At 49.2% G+C, this 16,790-nt stretch overlaps 1 protein-coding gene across 9 annotated transcripts in view; it reads left to right on the plus strand.

Moving 5' to 3' along the window:
* PROM1 (prominin 1) overlaps positions 1–16,790 on the plus strand; it is a 675,175-nt gene that overhangs the window by 616,537 nt on the left and 41,848 nt on the right. For all 9 annotated transcript variants that reach the window (XM_085642390.1, XM_085642389.1, XM_085642385.1 and 6 more), the window contains 2 exons: positions 461–553; positions 16,565–16,680. In XM_085642390.1, the coding sequence (XP_085498516.1) occupies positions 461–553; positions 16,565–16,680 (209 nt within the window). The remainder of the gene's footprint in view (positions 1–460; positions 554–16,564; positions 16,681–16,790) is intronic.

Consider the following 16,790-nt stretch of genomic DNA (forward strand, 5'->3'; position numbering starts at 1 on the left):
TGTGCTGATTACATCTTCTTGTCCTTTTCCACCGATCCTCTGATTATAAACTACATTGCTGCACAGTCTTGTGCATGTTTGCTTTTAAGTGAGTGCAGCATGCACTAACTTCCATCTTTTTTTAAAATCCTACCAACATTTCCCATGGACTATTTAGGTGTTTGCACCCCATTAGCACCCACCATCTATAGCTGAACTGGTATATATCTTGTTCATTACATGGCCCCTTACTTCACAGTTTATGTGACATGAAAATACTGCTGAGATTTCATTCATTCTCACCATAGAGACAAGATACATCTAGATTTCTTTACATTATAATAATAAGAGATATTGGAGACGGATATATGAGTGGATGACTGCCCTGACAGTGAACAATATAGAGCCTTTATGTGGAGCTGCTGATCGTCGGTGTAGTCACGTGCTAATCTGTATTTTTGGTTATCTTTTTTCCCATAAGCTTTCCTACGAAGTAGCAGGATGCAAACCCGTTTCTAACCTGGTAGACACAGCGTTGGATGTATTTCTTTGCAGCTATGTCGTGGACTCTGTGGTAAGAAACATTTTCGGTTCTTCATCTGTGGTTATGGCATGTCCCCAGTTATAATTTGCTTTTGAGTTCCTGCAACAAAATGTTTGCCAAATCACTTTTTGACACTTCTTCCAATGTCTCTAAAGTGTCTTGATAGCAATAAGGCCACTAAAAGGCAATCAAGCTCCATATGTTCCACATGAGCTTGTTCTATTGACTCAATACCATGGGTAAAGTGCCCTCCTGACACCGATCCTCTTAAAAAGGCAACTGACATGCAGGCACTCCTGAGGAAGCCATCAAAGATAGAGGGACCAGAAAGGGGAAACTCACCTACACATTAATAATTTCCTCAGGACATTGCTAGTGTGTTCAATAAGCAAATGGTTAACCTAGGGGCCCAGTCGGCAAAGTAATAGACTATGGACGCAGGAGTGGCTGTGCCGTGCCCAAGTCTGCAGTGTTTGTTGTGACCGGAGAATCCCCATTGAAACCAACAGGGCTCCCAACGCCAATCTAGCACCCTGCACCCCAGCGCCCCTGTGCTGCTGTGGGTGCCTCTTGTGTGCTTACTAGGATCCCCCTTTGACCTGAGCTAAACTCTAGGAGCTTTGCTCCCACAACCAAGTGGGCAGTGAGGAAGCCATCAACTGGAGACTCCCTATCGCCCATTGGATAACATTGGGCCTCAGCACTCTGCACCCGGCCACCTTAGTGCCGCTGAGGGTGCTCCTTGAGTGCATCCTTGACCCTGGGGGAACCCTGGTTCTAACTCCAGAAACTCAACTCCCAAGACTGATTACTCACCTTTAAACCAATAACCTGATTTACTCCCATAGGACTGCATTGACTGGTTTTCTGTGGAAAAAGTGGAGTTGAAAAGTGTATGCAAATCTAAGATTTGTGTTTAGAGAACAACTGTTTTACTTACCTTTTAGCTAGGAAATGCCCCAGTGTGATAACTAGGCATATCACATTCAGTAGAAAAAGTAATCCTGAAAAGTACAACTGTATTTGCACATTTTTACAAACCTGTATGAAAATACATTATTCATCCAGCATGCTTTTTCACAATCTGTCTTGAAAACTACAATCATATTTACCTGTACCAAGTCATGCTTGGTTCTATAAATAAAAATACAACAAAGAAATATTTTTGATATAAACAGTTGCTCTGAGTTCAGTCTTTGAGTGTTGTGTGACATCATTTCTTGTCTGAGTGTGTACAATAAATTCTTAACACTACCCTCTGATAAAGCCTTACTGCTCGCCCACACTACCACAAATAGAGAGTAAGGTATTATCTATTTTTACTTCTGTAAGCCTTTCGTGAGCCACTGGACTCTGTGCACACTATACTTACTTTGGTATAGTATATACAGAGCCATCTTTCTACATTGGTGGATCAGCGGTGGGATCTACACCTTTGCAATTGTTGGACAGATTTGGTCAACACCTAATCACACAACAAAACTCCTAAATTGTCTTTAGAATTCTGAATTTTTTGAATTGACAGTTATTTCGAATTCCTAAAAGTCTTGTTAGGGCCTTGGTTAAGTTCCTTTAGAATCTTGTGGAAAAAATAAAAACTCATCATAGTTAGGGGTAGGAGGGATTAGATTATTTTGTGAATGTCTCTTAACAAGAACCCAACTATCAGTGAAAACATGCCAAATAGCATAGAGAACATGGTTGAGGAGCTCGACCTCACCCCTTACCTCCATCTAGAATTTTGGGAATTAAGGTCTCTATGCAAACTTAAAAACATTGACATGGGCTCACATCCCTCCAAACAAAAGCTGCAGGAGATGTTGGCAGGGTATTGTAAGGACCACCCCTCTGAGCAAGGTGAGGACCTCTCAGATGGGGAAGAAGGGGGAGGGGATGAGGATAACTTCCAACCCCCATTTCTTAGGGAGGACAGGGTCCCTGTGTCCCTGACTCTAAGAATACATTTCACAGCACCTAGATCCCACACAGGTGGGTCAGGTACTTCTGAGGCCATTGAGGACAGACTCAATTAGGAGACCAACCTCTTAGTGAGATTGGCTCAAAGATTAGACCTAGAGACCAGACTCCTGGCTCTAGAAAAAGAAAGAACAGAGATGGGCCAAGCTATCCTCAATGGTGGCAGCAACTTACTAAATAGGGACAAAGAGCAATCTTATGACTCCAATATCCCCAAAGGGATTGTCCCTAAATTTGAGGAAGGTGATGACATCACCAAATGAATGCATAAGATCCCTGCTTAGGCACCACTCAAGGTACAAACATGTCGACCTAAGACCTTTGGAAAGGGTTATATATAAATTTTCAATAACCCAGGTCCTCTTTTTAACCCTATCCCCAGTGGACCATGGAATAAAGTTTAATAGGTACCCTGGAGGTAGTTTTAAATCACTTTCATATGATTTTTTGCACTCTGTCCCTCACTTACCTCTTATACTATCGCTCATCTTAAAACACCTCAGTTCCTCTCCCCTCGGAGAGTTGTAGCCCAAACCATGGACCTTGCAGTCCGGGTGTAAGGTGGGAACCCAATGATGAAGCATGTTAGCCTCGGGTGAGTGAGGGTTCTTGTCCTGAAAGGCTCTTTCCCCTGATTCCTGTCACATCTCCACTTTTAGACACACTTGTCTTCTGTTTGTCATTATACCAGACGTACTTATTTGTGAGTTATTTAGAATAAGGGACTAGTACACTTCTGGTTGGGTCCATCCCTGTAGATCCCCTTTGTGAGCACTATCACCAAATGGTTCACAGCTTTTGTGAGGGTTTGTGAAATGAGAAAATTGAAGAAGTCACACTAGCGGGCTGTCCTTTTGGGAACTTTTCACTGGTAACTGCAGGGTCAGACTCCTGACCCTTACTGGGGTAAATGATGGGTCTTATGAGCTCATGAACACTCTGATTGAGGGCTTTGGGCTCACAACTGAGGAATATAGAATTTTATTCCGGGGGGCTCACAAAACCCAAAGATAGTCCTGGGTTGAGTCCGTAGACTACTCAGTTAAGACACTAGATAGATGGTTAACTTGAAATAATGTGCATAATTTCAATGGACTTTACAATCTTTTTATGAAAGAACATATTTTAAGTAATTGCACTAATGAAAGGTTGTATCAACATCTTGTAGACCACTGGGTCAAGACTAGAGTAACAAAAACAGCCACTGGAGGCGACCAAAAGAAAGGGGTTACCAAACCTCCCCAGAGGAAAGGGGTGTCAGAGCCCCAAAGACAAAAAACAAGAGTCTTCTAAAGGGCCCCAAAAACCTTTTCAGGGGGGTGGGTTCCAAAACTCTTACCAATCCAATGTTAGGTACAAGGAAAAAAACTTTGATCCACAAAGAGCCTTATGTTTCAACTGTAAGAAGTTGGAACACTTAACTGGAGATGCTACTTGTCCTAACAAGAAGCCCCCTAGTCCTCCACCAGTTAGAACTGGTGTAGCCAATCTCCAGATGGGATCAGGTGTGCCCAGAGCAAATTAGGGTTCACACTGAAGCAGTTTTAGTTACAGAAGGAGAAGTTGATTTTGCCACTTTAGCTGTATGGCCACGCAACTTGAAAAAGTATTTACCCCTGGATCAATGGGACTAAAATAGAAGCACTGGGGGATACAAGTGCCAATGTCACCATGGTGAGAGACACACTAGTTTCCCCATGGCAATACCTGGTTAGAAAGCCATAAGCAGTCACCAACGCTGATAGTGTTTATACTAACCATGCTATGACTATGGTAACATTAGACGGGGGGTTATGGGAGGGGGTTACTGGCCTGAAATAGGTAGTGGTCTCTCCAAAACTTCAAGCTGCCTGTCTGCTTGGAAACAACCTGGAGACCTCAGCATGGGCTGTGGATGAATTGAAACCCATGCAGCAATGCTGGACATCCCTGTGATTGTGTGTGTCAAGACCAGAGCACAGAGCCGAGCACCAGGTGAAAAAGAAATGTTGGAGCCTAGACGAATGGCCTAGCCTTCCAAGGGAAAAGGCAAGAAGACTGGGGAACTAGCTTCTGGACGGCAAAAGATTCAGGACCCCTCTCCCCAGGGAGAGGACTTGTGAGCCCCAGAGGGAACTGAGCCGATGGAACTTGACCCTTACCAGGTCTTAGGCCCAGGGGAACCGCTGTGCCTTGGACAGCAGGCCTGTCCAACCCTTGAAAGCCTGAGGCAGCACGCTGCTGCACAGGAAAAGGGAGATGGTAGTGGGTCCCACAGAGACTATTGGATGGAGGGACTCCTGTATACTGAGGCCAGAGACCCCAATCCTGGTGCCACTAGGAGAGTGGTAGTGCCTCAGACGCACTGAGAGTCTTTACTCACATTGGCTCATGACATCCCCCTGGCTGGGCATCTTGGCCAGACCAAAACTTGGGACCGGCTTGTCCGCCAGTTCTGTTGACCCCAGATTTTCCCGAAAGTAAAGGGTTTGTCAGCTCCTGTGTCACCTGCCAAGCCAGTGGCAAGACAGGTAGACATCCGAAGGCCCCATTAATTCCAGTACCTGTGGTTTGAGTTCCCTTTGAAAGGGTAGGTGTGGACATAGTGGGTCGACTGGAACGTCCCACAGCCTCAGGAAACAAATTTATACTGGTGGTAGTGGATCATGCCACCAGGTATCCTGAAGCAATTCCCCTTAGGACTATACTGCTCCTGCAGTAGCCAAGGCCCTCATTGGTGTCTTCACCAGGGTAGGGTTTCATAAGGAAGTGGTGTCAAACAGAGGGTCACACTTCATGTCTGCATACCTCGAGCCCATGTGGAATGAGTGTGGAGTGCAGTACAAGTTTACTACATCCTACCATCCAGAAACTAATGGTCTTGTTGAAAGGTTAACAAGTCATTGAAAGGCATGATCATGGGACTCCCTGAAAAACTCAAAAGGCGATGGGATGTCCTTTTGCCATGCTTGATTTTCGCCTACAGGGAGGTGCCTCAGAAGGGAGTAGGGTCTTCCTCCTTTGAACTTCTGTTTGGCCATCCTGTTAGGGGACCTCTCTGTCTTGTTAAAGAGGGTTGGGAGAAGCCTCTCCAAGAACCCAAACAAGATATTGTGGACTATGTACTAGCCCTAAGGTCCAAAATGGTAGAGTACATGGAAAAAGCTTCCAAAACTCTTGAGGCCAGCCAGGAGCTCCAGAAGCACTGGTATGACCAAACAGCTGCACTGGTGGAATTCCAACCAGGGCAAAAGGTGTGGGTTTTAGAGCCTGTGGCACCAAGTTCCCTCCAAGACAAATGGAGTGGACCTTACCCCGTCTTAGAAAAGAAAAGTGAGGTCACCTACTATGACAGGGCTGGCATAACCATGCTGATGTTTACTGATGAGGATTAGAAAACAGAGAGTGAACCTCTCCCTGACCTCCTCTCTTACAGCCCCAAAGATGGGTCAGTGGATGGAGTGGTCTATTCAGTCACCCTCACTGCCCAACAGCAGGCTGACTGTAGGCAAGTCCTATAGCAGTATGCTAAGCTCTTCTCCTTAACTCCTGGTCAGACACACTGGTTGTACCCATGATATGGACACTAGGGACAGTGTACCTGTCAAAAACAACATTTATCAGCAGTCTGTTCACGTTGAGGAGAGCCTCAAAACTAAGGTCAGCAGGATACTGGCGTTAGGGGTTATTGAACCCTGTGAGAGTCCCTGGGCCAGCCCAATGGTCTTAGTCCCCAAACCTCATCCACAGGGTGGAAGGAGAGAAATTAGGTTTTGTGTGGACTACAGAGGTCTCAACTTTGTCACTAAGACAGATGTTTACCCCATACCGAGGGCCGATGAGCTGATAGACAAACTGTGTTCAGCCAAATTCCTTAGTACCTTTGACTTAACTGCTGGGTACTGGCAGATTGGCATAGCCCAAGGAGCTAAAGAAAAAACAACATTGCCAACACCTGATGGGCATTATCAGTTTACTGTTATGCGCTTTGGTTTAAAGAATGCCCCTGCCACCTTCCAAAGGCTGGTGAATCCATTCCTTGCTGGATTGGAGACCTTTAGTGCAGCATATCTTGATGATATCGCTGTCTTTAGCTCCACCTGGCAGGATCACCTGATCCACCTGGGGAAGGTTTTACAGGCCCTGCAAACTGTAGACCTAACTATCAAGGCATCCAAATGCCAGACAGGCAGGGCACAGTTGTAAACGTGGGCCGCTTTGTTGGTGGAGGCCAAGTGCAACCCTTACAGCCCAAGATCCAGGCTCTTCTGGACTGGGAGGCTCCAACAACCCAGACCCAAGTCAGAACATTCCTTGGCTTGACTGGGTATTACAGGAGGTTTGTGAAGGAGTATGGATCCATTGTGACACTCCTCACTGAACTCACCTCCAAGAAAATCCCCAAAAAGATGAACTGGACAGTTAGCTATCAAAACGCTTTTGACACCCTGAAAGAGGCAATGTGCTCAGCATTAATTCTCAAAGCTCCAAATTACACCAAGCAGTTCATTGTGCAGACTGATGCCTCTGAGCTAGAGATAGGAGCGGTACTATCCCAGACCAATGAAATGGCCAAGATCTGCCTGTAGCTCTTATAAGCTGGAGGTTACTGCAGAGGGAGCAGCGTTGGGAGTCCTTTGCTGTGGTTTGCTGTGCCTTTGCTGTGGTTTGGTCTCTGAAAAAGTTGAGACTATACTTGTTTGGTACTCACTTCACAGTTCAAACTGACCACAGACCTCTGTTATAAACCTCAGGGAGGCACCTGTGGTTTATAACAGAATCCAAGGAGCACAGCAATAATCTGTGAGGGGCAAGGGACAGTGGGCCTGTAACCCCGTAAAATCAACTCAACTATACTTGGCCATCTAAAATTTATAACAATACAGTCACCATCGCAGCATTTTCTGCCTTTCCCCTCCCCGTGTACTCGGTGAGCCATTAGGATTTCATTATAGAGAACATTTGTATTACTGACGAGTTTACCCAGCCAGTGAGCGGTTTTGTTACTGAACTAAATCCAGCTCTCACATTGTGAATAATTAGGAGGAAACACATTGGGTTTTGCCTTCTCTTAGTTCCTGCCCCATTTCCAGTTTTATGTCTAACAATCTAGGAGTCTACAAGTTACTGGCTTCACTGGAAGTTGTTGCGGTGATGGTGGGAGTGACTCAATTGTTCCAGACAAGGATTCTGTTAACCCCGATGCAGACCCAGGAATTATTGGCTGAGAGATGAATGGCTCAGGCCCCTGACTGAATATGTCTTGAATTAAAGACAGGCGCCTCTCCATCAACTCTATTTCGGTCGATACCACCCCAATGGCCCTCTGGAGCATCCTGTCTATTGAGGTTTGGGGCAAACGAGCCAGAATAGGCACCTGGGGATTTTTTTTACTGCACAAATACGCTTACCCGGGGAGGCGCTAGGTGGCGCACAGCGGAATGGCTGCCTGTGGGTGAAGCTCCCGCAGCCCAGCGACGAAATCCTACGAAAATCCTGCCTGAGCGTCGTGATTTCTTGCTAACACGGACCCTGGTGAACTACCCGACACCGCTGCTGCTGCCCGTGCTCTGCATCACCCTGGGGGACTCGGCGGTGCCGGACTAAGAGGCTGCTGCTGACCGCACCGGCTGGCGCGAGCATCCGCCTGGAGTCGAGACCGGGGTGCTACCGCTACGTGAGGGCGGCGCTGCACATGTGGACGGAGGGCCTCGCCTCCGGTGACTGGACCGCGGGCGGCTGCCCCGCATCGTAACTGCAGTGGGCTTCGTGTGCCCCGACTGGCGCCCTCACCCTGTGCCGATACGGCTGCCGTGACGGCGACTGCACCAAGAGCTTGCTGGGGACACTGACATTGAGGAGGCGAGCTGCCGGCTGCCGCGACGACCGCGGCGGTCACCTCCCCGGCCTTCTTCTGGACTCTGCGGCGGCGCGGCGCTGCCTCACCCGCCTCGCTCTGTGGGGACCAACCTACCCCCGTTGTGGCCTGACTGCTTGCCCGCCTGGTGAAATACGGAGATCGGCGGGCTCGGCGGGGTTTTGTGGCCCGGGGTACTTGCCTGCTGGGAGCGGAGGCCTATGGACTGTCCTGCATCGCTCTCTGACCTGTGGGGCCCGCGCTGGAGATCGCGCTGAGGCTGCGGCGGAGCTGCGGTGGACGCTGTTGGCCCGGAGGCGCTGGAGGGCGGGGCCTGCCCTTTTTACCGGACTGGCTCCTGGCTGGCGGGTCGTGGCTGTTGTGAGTACCTGGGGGGTCCAGGTTGGGCCCCTCCGCCCCCCCCCGGTTGGTTCTTGACGATTGGTGGCCCGGAGAGAGGGCGCCCCTGCTGACCTGGTAGCGGCCGGCCTGCTGTGGAGGTGTGTGGCGGCCCCGGGTGCTCGCGGGCGGTTCCTGGTGCGGGGGCCTGTCCCTGGCGTGCCCGTTCGCCGCTGGTGGAGGGGCCTTGATGGCGCTATTGTAGGGGTTACCGTGTACCTGCGTCCAGATCGGTGAATTGCCTCTACCCCTGCGGAGCTGCGTCCCCCCTTGGTCCCTTTCCCTCGTGGAATACCCTGCAATCCGGTCTATTCGGCCGTATCCTTGCTCCTGCTGCGGCCTGCTTGACGGTGTCATCATGGGGAAGCCGGACAGCCGTCAGCCTCGCCTCACCTTTGAGGGGAAGAAGACCACCAGGTCCCAGCCGGAGGCCGGTGCGGGGGGACCGGCGCCGGTGGACGCCCAGCCGGGGGATGATGTCAAATCCATATTGCTGGATATGCGGCAAAGCCTAGCGACCATAGTAGATAAAATGGACTCTATGCAGTCCCGTATGGACTCGATTGTGCACAAGGTGGACAGTCATGGAGAACGCCTCTCAGAGACGGAGCGGCGTATTTCTGATTCCGAGGATCGCACATCGCAATTGTCTGACACTGTGGCGCGCATGGACAAAGTCCTCCACGTGATAGCGGCCAAGAATGAGGAATTGGAGGCGCGTAGTCGGAGGAATAATATACGCTTACTTGGCATACCAGAGTCGACCCACACGGGCAAGATGGAGGACTATGTGGAGGGTCTACTGCGCGCGGTGGTGGGCGTTGACTCCCTATCTCCTCAGTTTATTGTTGAGAGGGCGCACAGATCACTGGCTCCGAGGCCGCCGCCGGGGGCCCCCCCGCCCCATCATCGCCCGCTTGCTGAACTTCCGGGACCGGGATGCGGCACTTCGGACGGCGAGGGAGAGGAAGACCCTATCATACGACGGCACTGCCTTTACTATATTTCCAGACTTCACTCCAGTGGTCCAGGAGGAGCGGAAGAAATTCGTACAGGTCAAACAAAAGTTGCGAGCTGCTCAAATTGACTATGCGCTACTCTACCCAGCTCTTTTGCGCATCACTCACCAGGGGAAACAGATCTTCTGCACTAAACCCCAACAAGCAGAGGAATTTCTGAAACGGGTCAAGAGGCGCGAACTAGACCGCCCATCCTCGCCGGCCTCGGAGTGACGGCGTCAAGTCGTCGTCCTGTCGCATCCGGGGCAGATATTCGACAGTTGGTAAGCTGGTGCAGATGTATTCCGCCACGGAACATGTTATGAGGACTCGAAGGCCTGGCTGCGCTGTTAGTAAGGGAATGTAACCAGAGTCCTGCATCCATTCAGCGCGCACCTGACTCTCAGGACTTCTTATTTCGCTGGGCGCCCTTTGTCCCTGGAGAGGGCTCGGTCTATGGCCGGGTGCACTCCGATGGTTCAAGGGGATACAGTGTCTCCACCTAGACTGACCTCCAAAGGGTATTACCCCATTGTCTTTACGTTTGAATGTTAATCCCTTGTGGCACTGGCTATAGAAGGGTTGGGTTTTGGGGTGGGGGGAGGGGGACTATCCAGATGGCATGATTGGGATGCTGCTGTGGGTGGGGGGAGGGGGAGGGGAGTTGGGAATTTTTTTTGCTTATTAGTGTTAATTGGTATGTGGTGGGGTTTGCATCGTCTATTTCGCATCATTCTTGGGGCGGTGGTGGCATTGCGTTGCTGTATCTGAGGATTGTTGTTCCCCATGGGTGATCCGCGGGCAAGTAGGGACTTTCCTGGGCAGCTTAATTTCCTGACCTGGAATGTGCGGGGTTTGGGAGACCCTAGAAAGCGTAGACAGATCCTGGCGTACCTGGATAGACATCACATAGGTGTGGCTTTCCTTCAGGAGACGCACCTGGACCCCTCCAGGCCATCGCTGTTTGCATCGCGGTGGGCCGTACACCGTGCCTTCTCCTCCTACTCCACCTATTCACCTGGAGTCGCGATCCTCATTAGGAAACACACCCCCTTTGTGCACCTGGGTGAACGAACAGACAGGGAGGGCAGGTATTGTATTGTCTGGGGACGCATGGGTACGGATACGCTCACTCTGGCGTGTTATTATGGTTCCAACTCCGATGATCCGAATTGCCTCCAGACGCTCTGGAGGGAGATTTTAAGCATAGGCTCTACTTACTTAGTGTGGGGAGGTGATTTTAATGTAGCTATTGATCCTACGAAAGATAGGGCAAACCCTGGCCCTCAACATTACTCTCGCTCGCAAGCATATGTTCACGACCTCCTTACTGAGCGTCATCTGCTAGACGCATGGCGCTCTAGGCACCCGGCAACCTTGGAGGGCACGCATTGGTCTGCCGCACACACCACGTGGGCGAGATTGGACTATCTCTTGGTCTCCCCGGGACTCGCTCCCACGATATGCTGGGTAAAACACCTTGCGCGTACGTACTCCGATCACGCCCCGGTCCTGATGGGTGTAGAATTGGTTGACCTCGCTGGCTCTCCGATGTCATGGAGATTGCAGCCTTCTGTCCTGCTAGATGAGGTCTTTCGGTCTGAAATTGCACAGGAGATTGAGGGCTTCTTTCAACGAAACGGTGGAACGGTGGACAGTGTTGCTGTAGTTTGGGAGGCCTTTAAGGCCACAATCAGGGGGCTGTGCATTTCGAAGGGGGTGGGAGTCCTCAGGGACCTACGTGACAACCTTCGTAAACTAGAGGTTGACCTTCGGGTCCTGGAGACCGCCCCCACGTTTCACACTGATGCTGAGGCACAGGCCAAGTTCCGAAACCTATTGTCTGACTATAACGACACCGCGGATAGGGAGGTCCGGTTTAGGGGGAAATACTTTCAGGCTCGCAGGTACGGGGAGGGGGAGCGGCCGGGTAAATTCCTGGCTTGGGCAATACGTCCGCCCCGTTTCAACAACCATGTCCTTGAGATCCAAGGAACTTCGGGGGTACTCCACAGGGATACCCGGTCTATAATGCAAACGTTTGTTACCCATTACACTGACCTGTACTCCTCTACTCATGCACACTCGCCGGAGCTGGACCGATATCTGGGGGAGATTTCATTGGGATGGCTTTCTGACAGACAACGACGGTTCCTAATGGCTCCACTTGGGATCGACGAAATTCGGGAGGCCATAATGCAAATGGCCTCGGGGAAGGCCCCGGGCCTTGATGGTCTCCCGATAGAGTTCTATAAATCTTACATTGATATCCTTGCCCCGATTTTAAAAGTGGTATTCGACGAGGCCCACACGCTGGGGGAGCTTCCCCCTTCTATGAGAGTGGCCCTCATTACCTCCCTCTTGAAGCCAGGTAAACCGGCAACTTCCCCGGACTCATATCGGCCCTTGTCCCTCCTTAATTGTGACGCAAAGATCCTTGCTAAAACTCTGGCTAATCGTTTGACGCTCCTCATGGAGGGACTGGTACTCCCGGATCAATCGGGCTTTATACCCGGAAGGGCGACGTCGCACAACTTGTGCACGCTATTCGCAATCTTGCAGAATGTTGATCCCAGTCTACAGATGGTGGCAGTCTTTTTGGACGCTACGAAAGCGTTCGACTCCTTGGAGTGGGATTATCTGGTAGCTGTGCTGACTCACATGGGTTTTCCTCTGGTGTTCCTGGGATGGATAGCTATTCTTTATGGCGGTCCGTGTGCCCGGGTCTTAATTAATGGCAGGACGTCGGAGCCCTTCGGAATTGCCCGAGGGACCAGGCAGGGGTGCCCACTCTCCCCACTTTTATTTGCACTGGCGCTTGAGCCTCTCGCCTCGCGGCTGCGACAACGCCATCAAAACAGAGCGCTGTTCTGTGAGCAGCGACAGATATTACTGTCGCTGTATGCAGATGACATCACTTTGTATGTGCGGGACCCTCAAAATAACCTGAACCCACTCCTCCGGGAATTCTTGACATACGGGGAGATGTCGGGCGTACGAATCAACTGGGCAAAGTCCCAGATCTTCCATCTGACTGATGGCTCTCAGACCTTTTCGCTCGACTATCCCATAGAATGGAGAGAGTCCGAAGTCAAGTACCTCGGCATTAAGATTTCTCGAGATAGGGAAGAGCTCATGCGGTTAAATTATGGTACGACATTGATGCATGTCTCCTCTTGTGTCGACCGATGGATTACGCTCCCTCTGTCGATGGCTGGGCGTGCAGCCCTGATTAAGATGATAGTGCTTCCCAGGCTTCTGTATTTGTTTATGAACATTCCCTTCCCCCCGAGCAGGCATTTTTTCACTCGTTTGCGTTCAGAATTGATACGGCTGGTGTGGGGTGGGAAGAGACCTAGATTGAAGTGGGCTATGATGACCTCTCCATACTCGCGCGGAGGCTTCGATATACCGGATCTGGAACTGTACTATCATTGCGCCCAAGCGCACTATGCGTACTACTGGTTCCACCCGATCGCTTTTATGCCCCAGCTGGCTGCGGAGGACTGGCTGGCGGCACCCTTGCCCCTGCCTGGCCTACTGCATAGTGTGCTCCCACATACCACTACCAATTACAATGCCTTGCAGGGCACGGTGAAGGCGTGGCTGGAGCTGTCAAAGCGAGTGGGCAGTTTGTTCCTGTACTCCCCCCTTCTCCCCATTGCCTATCACCCGCAGCTTCCCCTTCTCCAAGAGAGACTGTTTCAAGATTTGATTCGCAAGCTGGGAATTCAAAGATGGGGAGATCTGTTCTCCGGCGGGCTCTTTCGCGACAGGGAACACTTCTTCGAAGGTTACACGCCTACCCCTCTGGAGCTTTTTACCTACATTAGACTGCGGCATGGAATGAAGGCCATATTGCCGACGTTCCCGACTGAGCCTGACATCATGGCTCCACTACACAGGGTCCTACAAGCCACCTCACCCTCCCATTTGGTCTCGATACTGTACCATGCAGTTCGCTCCGACGCTACACTCGAGATTTCTCGGGCTCGTGGGGAGTGGGAGCGGGAGTTGGGGCTGGAGCTGGGTGATGACAGGTGGGCATACTGTTGTACACAGACGGAACAGATTTCTGCGAGCAGTAGACACCGTATCATCCATATTAAATTCCTGAACCGTCTCTACTGCACTCCGGTCACCAAGTACAAATTCCAGCTGCTAGATTCGGATAATTGCGAGAGATGTCATGCCCCCCAGGCGGACTTCCTGCACTTATCCTGGACATGCCCCACTATTCAGACCTATTGGACACACGTATATTCTGCCATTTCGCAAATGATAGAACTGCCCCTCGCACCTGATCCTGTACTGGCGTTACTGGGACACACCAAACCCATTCCGCGTGCGAGTCGCAAATTTGTCGCGACTGCGCTCCTATTGGCGAAACGGCGCATGGCTTGCCGGTGGGGACGGGGACGGGCTCCGAAATTTAAGGAGTGGCTCAAAGATCTGGTCTACTGCCAGGAGCAGATACTGACATACTCCGAATTACTCCCTGCCCGGTCCCGCCCTGCCGGTATTTGGGGACCATTACAAAGTTACTTACTGCAGTGTCCAGGGGCTCTGACAGACGACGCCTTTCCCCTGGCCGCCGCAGATCCGACTCCCAGCGCCCATGGCGTACACCCCGCACAAGGTGGACGGTGAGCTGCTGCAGACGTATGGGTGTGGATACGGTGTTTTCTCTTCCCCTTTCTCCCCCTCATCTCTGGGCTGCCCTTTTGGGTCTCTCCTCTACGTTATTCCAGATCACGTGGATTGTTTTTATGTACTCTTTGTGCGAGATGTATGAGACGAGGTCGCGCCTTATGTGATGTGCAGCGCATAGGTGAGCTCTGTCCGAGGGGCCCCCACACCTATACCAGATGATTATACTGTGTTTTGTCCTTTTGCCTGATGTCCCTATCCTATGTACCAGCGTTAAGACTCATATTATACTGTGTACGATTGTTCATTTGGCCCCTGTGATTACACTTGATCAGATGCTCTTATGACCTGAGACCTGCAATGCCACCTGCCTTTGATTATGTTTTTTTTTTATATGTATGTAATGACACGACATAAAATCTCAATAAACAAAGTTTAAAAAAAAAATTTAAAAAACGCTTACCCATGTTCGAATCAAGGAAGGGTTGTTCGAATCAAGGAAGGGTCATTCCAGTGATATGAAACACAAAAGTAATCAGTAATTGCAGCTTATTAAGTGTAATAAGGTCTCCACAATGTTCACCTATAAGAGGGGTAGGCCGCACAGTAGTGAAAATCTAATTTGGGTGTTTTCACTACCAGGACTTGCAACACTGAAAAGTACATGTCGTACCTTTTGATTACAGAGCACCCTGCCCTAATGGGCTATCTAGGCCCTACCATAAGAGTGACATATGTAGTAAAAGGGGAGTTTGAGGCTTGGCAAAGGGTTTTAAATGCCAAGTCTACATGGCTTTGTAACTGCACTCACAGGCTCTGCAATGGCAGTCCTGGGACGTTCAAGGGCTACTTGAGTGGGTGGCACAATCAGTGCTCCAGGCCCACTAGTAGCATTTAATTTATAAGCACTGAGCACATGTAGTGCACTTTATTAGGGACTTATAAGTAAATTAAATACGTCAATTAAGCGTGAGTCAATTTTACTATCTTTAGAGGAGACAGCACATGCACTTTAGCACTGGTTTACAGTGGTAAAGAGCTCAGAGTCCTAAAATGAACAAAACGAGGTCAGAAAAAGAGGAAAAGGAAGGGCAAAAGTTTGTGGTGACCCTTCAGAGAGAGCCATTTTCCTACAAATAACATCCTGCAGTAGCATAAAGCTGCACTCGGGTGGTCTTTCCTCATTACATCTGCAAGGATCATGTCAAATTGTTTAATAGCTGATGGGATTCATACCCATACCTTTCACATCCTCAGAGAAACCTGTGTGGTTAACCTAGAAATCCTAGAATATGCAGAGTGGTGAGAGGCACTCATGAAGCAGGGGGAAATTACTATATCCACCGGTTCCATTTAAAACAGTTCAAATACATTGTCCAAGTGTACTTCACCAGGTGAATAATATGGTGTATGAACAGGGACTCCTCTTCAAGATAGTTTAGGTGAGGAAGACTTCTACCGTACAGTATGGGACTGTGGTATCATTAAAGCCTCTGTGAAGAGATTAGACGTACATTGGTTAAGGTGCCTGACAGACATATTCCCATCACCCCACAGGTGGCACAATTTCATATTTTAGAAATCTTGAGCCTCACTGGATACGAAGAAGCATTCCTGGGTCTGGAGATTGCCCGTGTAAAGCGAGACATAGCACATAACAGGAAGCTACCAGAGGACCCAAACACTAGCAAGGTGAAAACTACCATGGACAACTACAGACTATTACAACCAACCATATATGTAGCCAGACAATGCCCCCAAAAGCACAATAAAATATGGGGAGGCTTGACACAATATTGCGGCCCCACCTGAAAGGGACAGACTTCTAAACACTTTGGACACCTGACAATATAATAGTTAATCAAGGTCTGTAACCTATCTACATCATTTGTAGACTGTAAAGTTTTATGTTTTCTAAAATTGCCAATGACATTTTTAATTAAAAAATAAGAAACCGATTGGTTCTTGAGCTACTACCTTTTTAATTAATAAATTAGTAAGTAAATAGACAAGCACATGCACACTATAAAAGCTTTATGCTAAATATATTTTTGGATACATGTGCAATCTCATGAATATATGTTTCCAGGGTCATTCTCTTAATTTCAGGAGAAATTGTTTTATATACCTTTACAATCTAAAATTGTGGATGCATTTTCATTAATTTTCCTTTATTTTTAGAATGCATTTTGGTTTGGCTTGGGAGGTGCAACAATGTTTTTAATTCCTGCCATCATTTTCGCTGTAAAACTGGCCAAATTCTACCGCAGAATGGACACAGAAGACGTGTATGATGAGTAAGTATCCTATAGGAAGCCAATAAGTCAAGCCTAAAAAGTCACTTTAACAAAATAATTTTTACTTGAAAACCAAGCACGTTTTACCTAAGAAACCGTATTAGTTTTGA

The sequence above is a fragment of the Triturus cristatus genome, chromosome 2_2 (assembly GCF_964204655.1).
Source record: "Triturus cristatus chromosome 2_2, aTriCri1.1, whole genome shotgun sequence".
Taxonomy (NCBI): Eukaryota; Metazoa; Chordata; class Amphibia; order Caudata; family Salamandridae; genus Triturus; species Triturus cristatus.